This window comes from Manacus candei, unplaced genomic scaffold, assembly GCF_025592945.1.
Source record: "Manacus candei isolate 608988 ecotype Guabito, Panama unplaced genomic scaffold, ASM2559294v1 h1tg000103l, whole genome shotgun sequence".
Taxonomy (NCBI): Eukaryota; Metazoa; Chordata; class Aves; order Passeriformes; family Pipridae; genus Manacus; species Manacus candei.
Genome location: NW_026138151.1, coordinates 582,901 through 596,011, shown reverse-complemented (window position 1 = coordinate 596,011; position 13,111 = coordinate 582,901). Strand labels below are relative to the sequence as shown.

The window sequence follows — 13,111 nt, the reverse complement described above, 5'->3', positions numbered from 1 at the left end:
CAAAGTAGGCTGTCACCTGTGCAAGCATTCACTCTGCTGCCTGTTGGTTGCTGTGCTCAGAAAAGCCTCTTTTTAAAGTGATTCTGGGCTGGGTCTTCATGTGCCTGAAAGGTAATTTGCTAAATGACCACAATGGAAACATTCTCCATCGTGTGTGTGTGAAGCACATTTGGGCTTGTGAAGAGGAAAAGAGCACAGGTAAAGGGTGGCAGAGGGGACCACTCCCATTGTCTGGGGGTTTCTGTAGGAAGGAGTGACTGTGAATTCTCTGAGCTTTCTTGCTTTTCCTGTGGTGCCACATAGAATGACTTGCTTCAAATGAACCTTCAATAAGCTGCATATCAAACCAGAGGGACAAGAGTATATTTAGTTTAATTAAAGGCACTAAAATCAGGCAGGAAGGGAGATTATCTAGCAAGAACCCTTAATCTGCTGGGAGGACTCTGTTTTTAGTAGCAAGCCCAGTTAATAGATGCAGCAGGGTCTGGAATATTTTTGTTTGCTCCCTGCACTTTGTCATGTATGCAGCTGCTTCTCCCACTTTGTTTTTATTTAGTCAAAAAATATCCACAAAAATGAATTGTGGTTCCATCCACTTTTGGTGCTGTCATCATTTAAAACTATTTTTTTCTCCAGTTTTCCAGTTTCCAGTGGCTGGTAAGAGTCTGAATTTTTTGTCTGTGTCCCATAACGGACCCCAAAAAATAACAAGTTTTAGGGCACCTTCTTATGTATTTGGGTCCAGAAATTATTAAAATGCTGGGTTAATACTCCTTCCCTTTACCCAGATTTTCTTTTGGTGGAATATCTCCCATGTCATGAATATTTTCAGGTTCCTGTTTTGTGCATACAGAGCTCTCTCACAGCTCTCAACCTGCAATTACAGCTCTCCCTTATAAATATTTAAATGGCAGTTCAGCTTTCAGACAGAGTACACCAGTGACAAAGATCAAGCTTTCTGACCTTTTGTTAATTTGCTCAGTGAAATAGGATTCCCTTGGTCTCATTTTTAGTATTTAAGAGAAGAAATTTGCATACAGAGAGGGTGTTGGCTTTTCTCATTCTTGTTGCTGATTTACTTTTGGTACATTTGTTCTAATAGACCATAAAGAAAAAAGTCACTAAACAGTTTTTTATCAGTTATGCTTGAGAATATGAAAGATAGAATTTAAGGGAAAAAAAAACATTCAGGCTCTTTATCAAGAAATGACAAGAAATATTTTTTTTATCATGGTGGGAAAAATATTCAGCAAACAAAGCAAATGTGTCTGGACCAATGGAGAATTTTGCTACTCCAAATTCATTTGGTGTTGCAGAGTGCTTTGTGTGGGGCTGTTTGGTGTTTTGTAGCCCTTCCTGAGGAATTGATGCTCCTCAGAGCATCAGAAAACTCAAAATGAATTTACAGAGAGTGGAATAGCAATAGCAGTTGACTTACTGCTGGAGAAGGGCAAATTTTGTACTTGGCATAGCAGGGATTTTACCCCAGTCAAGGAGGAGTCTGGGGAGAGACTAAGTTTTGATAACCACAGTGATTTGAAGGGACAGGAGGCAGGTTAAAAAGAGAAATCACACAGTGTGGGAGATGTAAAGTAGAAAGAAATGGCAAAAGCAGCTCCCAGGTTGCAGGACCTGATGATCAGGAGGATGTGGCTGTGCTGGCTGTGACACTGCACTAAGGAAGGGACATAAATTGCTTTTGGAGTAACTAGAAAACCATGACCAAGCTACAGACTCTTCACATTACCAGAAAACTAATCAATGAAATACGCAGCTATAATCACTAATTCGTTGGACTTTCGGAAACTGCAAAATCAAAACTGTGTCAGTCATGGTTTTGTAAACACTGGCTAAAGATTTGGGGTTCTTTGTGTTTGTTATGAGCTTGGGGATATTTAAAAAGAAGGAATGCTTGCAGTTCTTGGAGCAGAGGTTGGGGCCAGCCAAATACTGTGACAGCTCTTGTGTTGGCTTCAGAGTTTTCCAGGTTGCTCTTTGTTTCTTATTTTACGTGCAGCCATAAATGAATGGACACAGCTATAAAGTTGATTAAGGAAGGGACTTAATTAAGGGTTGTAATTAAACCAGGGGAGGAAATTACAAAGGAATTGAAAATTCAGAATGAGCCCGTGTGATGTAAAGGCTAATGGTGTTAAGGCAGTAATCTCTATGAAATAATTGATTCTGTAGCCATTAGTCTTTCCTAATGAGATTAAGGACGAGGTGGCACGATCTTGCTAATTAATTTGTTTTGTGACTTCGAAATATGATGGGATGCTACAAAACTGGGGGTTGTTCAATGCACCAGAAAGCTCTCAGATCGTGAGACAAATATCATCAAAGTTTTTTTCATGTTCTCAGTTTTAATATGGCTGGAGGATGATATTTGGCTCAATATTAGAGAAATAAAATGAACATTGCATGGTGTGACCTTACTGATGGAGAGATACCAGGAGATTTTTAGGATTCACTTCTCCAGGTGGCATCTGAGGTGTTTTGTGAGGACTTCATACTGACCCTTATCAGCACCAAACCTGGTGTGTGGAGCATTTCTAGGAACATTAGTGCAGGAACTATCAAAAATTTTCTGCCATGTTGTTTTACTGGTTGAGTCCTTTCGTTAACAGCAGGGAGTAATAATTTTGCAAGTGTTGGAAGGGTTTTTTTCATTCTCTCACAGTAATTTTCACAGTTCCTCAAGGTTCACTTCTTAGGCAGTATCACTCTCTTAAAAGCTTTTTGGTGTTGTAGAAAGCTTGTTACCTCTACTCAAATCTCTCCCCTGTTCCTGTATATATAATTTACAGTTAACCTCACCCATATTCCTGTGTCAGTGGCTGTGTAGATCTGCTGTTTTGGATAATATTTGGTGATAATGCAGAATTGTAATAAATATATTATTCTTTTTCAGTGAAAAAGCAAAACATGAAGTCAGATTGCAAAGCACAATGAAGTGGTTTTTTTTTCTGCTGGCAAGGCTGCATGAAGAGTAAAGGGTGTGTTTATGTGTATCATTTGTAAAGGTGGTTGCCTGCAGCCAAATCACTGCACTCTGACCCTGTCAGATGTTATCAACTCCACAAGGTCAGGCATGGGCCAGGGACATGGGAGGAACCATCTCTGGAAGCTTCAGGCAGTTGTATTGAAAAAAAAAAATCAAAATAAAGCACTTTATGTTTCTTTGGGGTTTGACTTTTGGATCAGTTCTTTTTGACATGTCGAGGAGGAGCTGTGGTGGGGTTCTGGAAGGAGTGATGGTGCTGTGTTTTGGGTAAGATGCAGTTTTTATGCTCATAAAGATCATATAATGCTTTTGCACATTGAAAAAGCATTTCAATGTCACAATGGTTTCAGTTTTTCTTGCTGGTGAAATACACAGGCAGATGTAAAATTTCATAGTTCTTAATTTTTTAAAAAGGCTGTATATGAACTACTATGGACAAATACACCTTGTAAGCTTGTTGAGGCATGAAATATTTTTCTGTGCTGTGAGTAGCAGACTGTGTCATATCCCTTGACTGAAACTCTGCCATACTGCATTGCATTATTTGTTTTATTTATTGCATTGGTTTTTTGTAAGGTTTTTTTTTTTAACCTAAAAAATTAAGAGGCATTTCCACAGTGCTGCTAATCCAAGGTTTGCCTTATTGTTACCTGCTTAGATTTAATGGGACAGTAATAAATTGTAATAAATTAGTTATAGACTGTACAAAAATTTATTGTCTTACTTAGCATCTGTATTAAATATGTCTTTCTCTGCACACACCCACACACAGAGTGTGGAGCTGCAGAATTATTGCACATTGTAATACTGCTGATTATTTCACTGAGACTGAGTATTTCTCTGATAGAGGCAGAAGAAAAAGGATGTGTTAAAAGCAGAGGCAGGTCAGACTAATCCTTTCAATTTAAGAGGAAAGACTGAAGTGTGTTGTGTGAAGGATTTATTGAAGTATCTTACATTACAAGCTGAACATTTAAGAACTGCTTTAATAGACTGATAACATATAATTGTTGACATTTTGCCTTCCATGTTCAATGTTATTGTCCTTGGTATAACTTGGCTACTGATTCTTGGGTCACAATTCATTTATCATCTGCAATTTAAGACCAAAGTCAACTGCTGGATTATTTTTAATGTATAGAGATGATAAAAGATATGACACAGTGACAGCATCTTTCAATTTAATTCCCAAAACTGTTTCACAGCACAGTCAAGTCAGGAGTATTGGTGTCATTTGGGTTTGTAATTATGTTTTTTTTTTCATTTTAGAAGTTGGTAAAGTATTTCTACCTCCCCAATAAGAAAGAGTTCAGTTGGCATAAAACACATTGAAACAGTACTTATGCAGATCACAACAATCAGAGTCTATTGGGATTTCCAATTTTAAGGAAACTTTAATGAAGGTGTCACTTTATAGGTTCTTCTGAGAACGTCTGTGTTCAGGTTTAGACCTTTACCTTTCGTTGACATTTGTGTCTTGCTGATCTCAGCTCGAAAACAAAATATGTAAACTGATAAACTTGGATCCCTGATGGACCTTGATAAAATATCACCATGATAAAGTATCATAGACACTTTTCTGTGTCTATACTTTGTGTCCCTGGAATATGAAACAGCATAATAATTCAAGTTTAAGATGTCCCAATGCAGTTTTTGGGACTCACACACTGGTTTTTTTCTCTTACTCCTATCTGAAGGTCAGTCACCCCAATATATTAAGGTTTCAGAACTGTTCCTTTTGAAAACATCTATTTCAGTGAATAACCAATAATGAATCATATGCATTTAATCCCTTTTAGATTATATGCTGAAAAAATATAAACAAAATCTTTTGCACAGGAATGGTGCAAGGAAGGAGATTAAACTATTTAAGATCACTGGAATACTTGCAGGAAGATCAGCTATAAAAGCAACACCAGGAAAGGTTTTTAAATGAATGTATTAAAGGACAGGAAACGTTGGAAGGAAAAATCCCTAAGGAGATGTTTGTCAGGAAAGTGTCAGTGGCCAGTCAGCTGAACACAAGGAGTGAGTCTATTCAGATTTATTTAATTAGAGTAAATGTATTTTCACCTCCTCACTCATCTTTTATAACCATCTGTTTTCATATTGTCACTTCCAATGGTCTCCAGAGGCTCCCTGTTTATTTAGTGAGGATTTCCTGGTGTTTTATCTGTAATATAATGTGCAAGACCATGCCTAGCACACTTTCTTGTGAATTGAAGTGATGCCTGTCCTCAAAAATTGATACTTCCCATGGGCCTAGAGGGAAACTGGAATCATTATTTGTGAAATAATTCGTGTTTTGAACTGCTGTCCAGTGCAAACAGAACAGTAAACCAGATAACTGCCTATCCAGTCCAGGATCATGCTATAAAGTGCAGGGCTTCATGCCAGTGGGACACAGAAAGAGCTGGAATGTCTTTTCTCATCTTTCCTATGACAGAGATAAGTCTCGGTTTTAAATTAGAATGAAGATACCAAAACACCAAAGCCCCAAATTAGAGGATGAAACTTAAAAGCAGCCTTTCCCCAGGGTTCAGAGCACCCTGTGGGAATGCACAAACCCCAGCTAAACGACTGGGTTTTATATTTGCTTCTTAATTATGCTGGAGGTGACGTGAAAAAGGATTTAAACCCAAACTTCTTTGCCATTATGAGCATAACCCCTCAGTGCTGTGCTTCCTTTGCCACCCCTTGCTGTGCAGTTGTGCAGAGCTGCCCAGCAGTGATGAGAGTCTGTCTCTTGACCTCGTGGTGAGGATTTTCCTAGAAAGACCTTTCCAGCTTTCCAGCAAACTTTCATAACCTGTGTATGCTGCAGCAGGGATGTCTGGAAAAGGGACAAATCTTCCTGCTGTTTCTGTTCCTTGAAACTTCCCTGAATGAAAACTCTATATGGAGTATTATCATAAGTTTGTGGCTCTGACAGGTGATTTCTTACCTGCATTTGCAGCAATACTGCAGTTATTAGAGCTGTAGATTTATCTGTCTCCAGTTGACTCCTTGTTGTTTTTACTCATGAGCCCTTTGGTAAGGCTGAGATTTCAGAAAAATGGTAATAACTCTTATTAAAAAACACACTTTGATTGCAAGTCCTGTGGATGAACACCGAGCTGCAGCTGTGAACTTGCATTTTTAAGACCTGTGCCCCTAAATCCTCCTACTGCCCACGGGCACAGTCCTTGCAGCAAAACGTCACCATTAGGGGTGTGAACGTGCTTTGCTTCATTTATGTTTTTAAGAAATAATGCTCTCTCTCAAAAAACCAAACTTTGATAAACTTGCACTGCACCAAGTGACTTCTCCAAACGTATCTTCCCCAGCAAAAGGCTTTGTCATTGTGAAACAGAGTTCTTCAGCAGTCAGCTTGCACCTTAATGAGTCATTCAGATAAACAGGTTCCAGGGAAGATTGAATTACGATCCTGTTCAGCTGACACAAAGCAACCACTGGTTCTTCTCAGGAAACTCATGAATAAGTAAAAGATCCTGTGCTTCCAGGCCCAAACCCAACAGAACTGTGAGGGTGCCTCCTTTTCTGGTGATTTCCCATGTCCTACAAGCACAGCCTTGATGTTGCCACCAGAATTAGATTTGTGCTGTTGAAGACATCAACCATTATGTAAGTAAAGGCATTTAAAAATAGATGGAAATGTGGGGGTATGAGTGGAAGTATCTATCATTAACTCCGAACAATCTGTTAGACTGCAACCTCTGATATTTAGCTTGTGCCTATAGGAAGCAATTCATATGCCTTGCCATTCTGTGTGTGGAGGGACACTATCCAAAGGCATTTTTAGAATTCCATTTTAGGGAAAAATAACTCTTTGGAAGAACTTATTCATGCTTATCATCTACTGAGGCCAATAAATATGTCAGCTCTCCTCTGCTGTTACATGACTGTTTTCAGCACGAATTCAGGCTCCAGAGGGTGTTGTGCTCCACACATGGAAGATCAAGAGTGATTTCTGTGAGAATTTTTGCAGTTTAGCAGGTGATATAAGAGCAATAAAACAGAAAAACAGTGTGGGAGAAAGTTATGCAACAATGCTGCTGGGGACGAGTGTAACCTTGGGGTGTCACTGGCTGATTAGTTCTTAGTTTTCCAAGGTGCCAGAGCAACTGAGGATTTTAAGGACAGTTGGATACCTTTGGCAAATGCTCATAGGGAAGTTTTTCTTGGCCATAAGGAAGAGATGCTTATGTGAAAATGTGGCTATTGAGGGGGCAGAGCTGTTGGGTGAACAGAGGTGGGAACTGATACCTCGGTGGTTTTTAGCAGGATGAAGGGAGGACGAGATCCAAGTGTTGTTTGCTGGGTGGAAGGAGGCTGTTGTCGTGTTTTCCTGCTGACTGCACAGTGTGGGGGGTTGGATCCTGAGGACACTGCCCTGTGTGGGCTGCCTTTGAGCATTTCTGAATTTCTTTCCCTTTGCTGTGTTGCTGAAACGAAACCACCTCTGCAAAGATTGGGGTTCATCAGAGTTTAATTTAATCAGCAAACCTCTTTACTCAATCTTTTCATTTTCTAGTTAGTGAAATGCAACCCGAATCAAACATTATTGGAAGGTGCCTCATTGCTTCACAGCCCTATTTGCAACAAAATTTATTTCTAAAACTGCTCTTCCAAGAGCTCTAACATCTTTGCACTTATGTTGACCTCAATCCTGCAGAAAGAGGGATGTGAAGAAGGAGCATATGGTTCAGGGTTGTGAAGAGTTTGTGCAAAAGGGAGGACACGGAGAAAGTTCTCACAGAAATTAACTGCAGAACACCCTCTGTTTTCTCCAAGAGTATGTCTGTGTGGTGGGCAGACCCTGGCTGGACACAAGGTGCCCACCAAGCCCCTCCATCCCTCCCCTCCTCAGCTGGGCAGGAGACAGAAAACATAGTGAAAGGCTCTTGGGTTGAGATAAGGACAAAGAAAATCACTCAGGAATTGCTGTTGTGGGTAAAACAGACTCTGCTTGGGGAAAGTAACTCAATTTATTGCCAAACAAACCAGAGAAATAGAAACTAAACTTAAAACACCTTCCCCAGGGCTCAGTTTAACTTCTGAATTCTCCACCTATGGGGAATGGGGGCTGCATTCTGTCCATCACACTTTGTCTCTGCTGCTCCTTCCTCCTCAGTGGGGGAATTCACACTCTTCCCCTGCTCCAGCATGGGGTCCATTCCATGGGAGACAGTCCTCCATAAATTCTCCAATGCTTTATATTTATTTTTATATTTATATTTTAATATTCATATCATATACATTTATATTTATATATTTATATATTTATGCTTTTATATATTTATATGTATATTATTTATATTTATATCTTATATTTATATCTATATCTATTTGTATTTATATTCATAATAATTTTTTATTTGGTCTTAAAAGTGAGAAATTCTGAAAAAAAAACCCCACCAAACATCTTTACACGTGTATTTCTTCTGTTTTTTTTTTAATCAAAGCACCTCTCCTGTTGAATGCTCAACCTCTCCAGTGTATGTGTGTGACAACTACTGCACTGCACAGGTTTTTGTGCAAGGGATGGCTTGTGAGTAGGCACATAAACCTCCTGCCCCATGCACTGCTCAAATGCTTGATCTTGGGCACCTTTTGGAAGTTTTAAAATTCAACTAGGCCAGCAGGAGTTTCTTTCTTGCACTTATTTCCCTGTTGCTCTTCCCCTCAATTCTTCCCATCACTCGAGTGATAGCCCTGTAAATTAAGTCTTCAAAATGGTAAGATTTTTTTGGACAGACTTTTTGCATTTTTGTGCAGTGGATCAGGATTCACTACTGTCCATGAAGTGGACAGTCCCATGAGTATCTTCATATGTAATCATCTTAGCAATTTGCTAATCTTCTTCTGAGACTAGGAAGAGCAAGTTAATTGCATTCCATGCTGGACTTTACATCAAACTTGGATTCTTTTAAGACTGTCACGATGCTGATGCTATGTTATAATATTTTTTAAATCCTTTTTTTTTCTAATTTTTGGGGTTTTTTAATGTTTATGTTTCTTGAAGAAGCAGCTTCAAAATGCACATGATTCTTACTTGTTGCAGGTGGCATTAAAATGGATTGACTTGTGGTGTAAGGAAGGGAAGCTAATTTTGCCTGAGGGGAGAACTGCTTTATTGGATCTTTCCTTGGGTTATGGAGCTAAGCTGTAAACAATTAGGGTCTTACCCAAAGATCAGTGGGAGATATTCCTGTGGTTTCAGGGACTTTGTATTGTGCTACCTTGATAATTCATGGTCTGTGTGGAGTCATTTTGCAAATGGTGATTGATTGCTGACCAGAACAAAAAAATGCTTAGCAGAGAATCAAGTAGTTCTGAATGATCTCAAATTCAGGATTTTTCAAGGTTTCTCAGAAATATGTTGGCATTAAATCATGTTTACCTGAAAATTAGTGTATTTGAGGTGACTATTCCCAAACCTTCTTCGAAAAGGAATTTGGGAATGTTGACTTCGCTGACTCCATCCAAAAAGACTTAAAATATCAAATCTAATGATCCCACTTAACCCAGGGATTAATGTGAGTTGTGTGGGTGAGACAGCAAAAACCTCCAGGATTTCTATTTCTGTTGATGCTTTGTACAATCTTTGCTGGACACTTGCTGTTAACACAGTGGTATTCTAACAAACTTGCTTGGTTCTACGTCCCTACATTTCTTAGAGGAAATACGGAAACTGAGTTTTTTCACTTGCCCTCTGAAATTAATTTCCTGCAAGGGACCAATGACCACACCCATATTTTTGGGTTTTGTGTTGGGCTTCAGTCAGTGCCTGCCCTGACAACAATGTTTATTCAGCAAGGTTGAATTTATTAGTTTAGATTGGTTTCTGTTGTATGTAATATATAATTAACCACCACTTTCATGCAGCTTTTGGGGGCACATGAATGCAAAACATTAATGAAACCCCCTGTGTGGTAGGAAGAGCAAATACTCTTCAGCCAGAACAAATGTGGTTTGAACAAACCAGTCACTTGTTTTCTTTTATTCTGCACAGTTTGGAAATGATCCATCATGTCTGCAGCCTGCAACGTCACAGAAAATATTTGATGAGACCCGGTTTATAGAACAGACACAGATTTCCCAGTCTCATGTCGCCACCTTAAATCAAAAGCATCATCACTGGCAGTTTTTAGTAAGTCCTGTCCTTGTTGTTACAATTTTATGGCAGCTGATGAATTTGAAGGCAGGTCTCATTTTGCAATCCATGTTTCTGCCTTTGGTTGGTCGGTGGGGTTTTTTTGTTTGCATGTGCAGTAATATCAGAGGGTTGGGGATTTCTGAGGGGGAGTGTTTGAGAGAAGGAGGATTTACCTCCACCACCTTCAGAGCAATACATTTTGTATTGATGTCTTAAAATCTTGTAGAATATCAGTAATACTTATATAAAATACATAGGTGACATAGCTTAAGCATGAAATGAGAATTTAGTAAACAAAAATATGGCATAGGCAGAAATTCTAATGCTTCGTTCTGGATGTTTAAATAAAAGTGCAGGATCCTGTGCTTGATGGTCATGATCAGCACATTCCAACCTGTTTTGGGGTATACATCCTGACACTTAGTTCTAAGCATCAGCAGATTTTTTTTCCAGTTGGATTTCCATGTGTTTGCACAAATTCTGGCTTTCAGGCACCTTCTGAGTTCAGAGAAGAAACTTTTAGAAGGATTGGCCAGTTAGTTGATCCCCATCTCTGGGTGACTGAGTTATAAGATGTAGTTCATATATCACCTTTGATCTTCAAAGCACTAACTAACTAGTGCTTCAAAGCACTAACTAAAGTAACCAACAGAATAATGTGGAGAAAATTCATAAAACCATACCACTTTTAAACCTTATGTTCTCCCAATTCTTCTTTGTACCTCACTGAACTGAAAGTAAAGGCTTAATGCTTTGCTTTGAGAGCTTGAGAGTTGAAGCTTGAGGTTCTAAATTTGGTGCTGGATTTATCCATTTGGAGGATATGAGTTTGATTGCATCAGAAGTAATTATCTTTAATATGACAAGAGAAAAGTGCATAAATGTGATATTTTGAACAGCTGTTAATGCCTTCTTTGCATCTCTGCTTCTGAAAAGAATAATTACATAGCTGTGATGTGAACTGAATGTTAAGGTCTGGTGAAAGACGTTTCTTGCAAAAAAAAGTGAAGTCAACCTTCTAATGTTGTGTCAAAGTTCCCTTAACAGGAGGCATTTGAGAGGTGAGGCTGCTGTTTGTAGACCCAAACCCAGCACACTTACAAAAGACCAGCCTGAGGCAAAACTGGGATGCCATTGGAATTAGTGGGAGTTTTGCTGTTAATTTCCTTTATACAAATAATTCGTGCTTTGGAGAAGCATAAAGTGTTGTAAAACAAACAGCAGTGGTTTGGATTTGGGTCTGGAGAACAGATTATTTGCAGTAGCTCATTCCTGTCCAGCTGCACCTTTGAGCCCATGCAGAGTCTCTCTGCTCAATTTGCCAGTATTTCAGGGAAACACACGAAATCTAAATGGTTGCTGGGCCGTAGCAACCTGCTGGATAAAGGGTGAACTTTGGACACCCAAATTAGACTCTATTTAAAATACTGTTGTTTATATAGTGGTGTAGTATGGGCAGGGAGAGAGCTTCATCCTCTGATGCCAGGACTGAAATTTCCTAACAAAACAGTAAATCATGTTTCTTTGGTACTGTACTCACAGTACTTCGGGGCTCAATTTTAACCTGCAGTTCTCTCCTGTTTAATTTTTAATGAATTGCCACAGCTATAGCAATAACAGCAACTTTCACTCGTTTCCACTGAAGACCGGAAGAAATAGGTGCAATTTTTCTTTCTGGCACTGTAATGTTTCAGCAGTGCTTTCACTGCAAGAGGAAAGGGCTGTGTTTTAGTAAACAGGGACCAAGTTTTTTACCCAGTGTTTCCTTTGCCTCCTGTCCTTGCCTTTCCATGCACACAAATACAAGAGGCTCCCACCAGTTACCTGGTGGTTACCACGCAACAGCAGCATCTGACACTGCCTGCAGCTGTGGGGGATGACGTGCAGCTCCCTGATTGTGAATTGGAGTGCTCTGAATTTGGAACTGAGGCTGATAAAAAGGGCATTAGTGCTCATATAATGCCACTTGCACCGTAGGAGCAACGTGTCAGCAGAGTTTCTATAACGACAGCCCCTTATCACACGGGCACGGTGGAGAAATTGGAGTTGCTTCAGTCTTCTGTGATAAGCAGGTTTCTCTAAAATACACCCTGTCCTCCATTTAAGCCTTTTTGCCTCTGTGCAAAGCAGGAATGTGTCGTGCTTCCCAAATGTTCCCTTGGATTCGTCGTTTGCTGAGGTCAGAGCACTGGGTGTTTATAAGAACGGGTAAAAACTATAAGAAAAAAATATTTTTAAATTGCTTGCTGTTCAGAGGTGGTTTGCAATCTCTTAATGATGGCAGAATGATGAGGCTGGGTATTAGTATAATAATAAAAAATATGAATGCTTCTGATTGTCATAATCAGTGTTCAGCCCAGGCAGCTGGCTCTGCAGAAGAAGCCTTTCATGGTTACCTGTTTTTCCAGTGTCCTGTACACATTTGAGACTTTTAGCAATGAAACCAACAATGTCCATGGCCAACCCAGTATCTGAATTTTGAAAAATGCTGCAGTTGATTAGAATGTATTTGAATTTTTACCATTTTGTGTCTTTCTTTTTAAGCATTTTTAAATATATGGCACTGAGTCCCAATGAGCTTTACCATTCCATCATCAATTTTCTCTCTATACAGATGCAATGACTTATATAGCTGTCCATTTCTAATGGTAGTTTCTAGATTAGCTGTTGCCTGTGAAAAATGTAGAATTCTGGTTTGAATTTATTGATACAGTGCCAGCATCATAAAAGCCTTTTTTAGCTGCAGGCTGAGAAATAAACTTCCGTCAAAAATAGATCTTAATGTGGTTTAAAAAGCATTTTTTCTACTCGGAGTTCAAGCAGGTCGTTACATTTCTGAATGAGTAGAAGCAGTGAAAGATATTTGAATTCTCAAACAATGAGATGTGCCCAATATAAGGCTGGATTAAATTAGCAGCCACGAAAGCAGGCTGACCTTTTTCCTTTCC

At 39.2% G+C, this 13,111-nt stretch overlaps 1 protein-coding gene across 3 annotated transcripts in view; it reads left to right on the top strand.

The window, feature by feature from the left end:
• RIMBP2 (RIMS binding protein 2) overlaps nt 1-13,111 on the top strand; it is a 130,204-nt gene that overhangs the window by 25,554 nt on the left and 91,539 nt on the right. For 2 of the 3 annotated variants that reach the window (XM_051769129.1, XM_051769128.1), the window contains exon 4: nt 10,020-10,157. The exons of the other annotated variant lie outside the window; for it this stretch is intronic. In XM_051769129.1, coding sequence (XP_051625089.1) covers nt 10,020-10,157 — 138 coding nt within the window. The remainder of the gene's footprint in view (nt 1-10,019; nt 10,158-13,111) is intronic. 3 annotated transcript variants of the gene reach the window in all.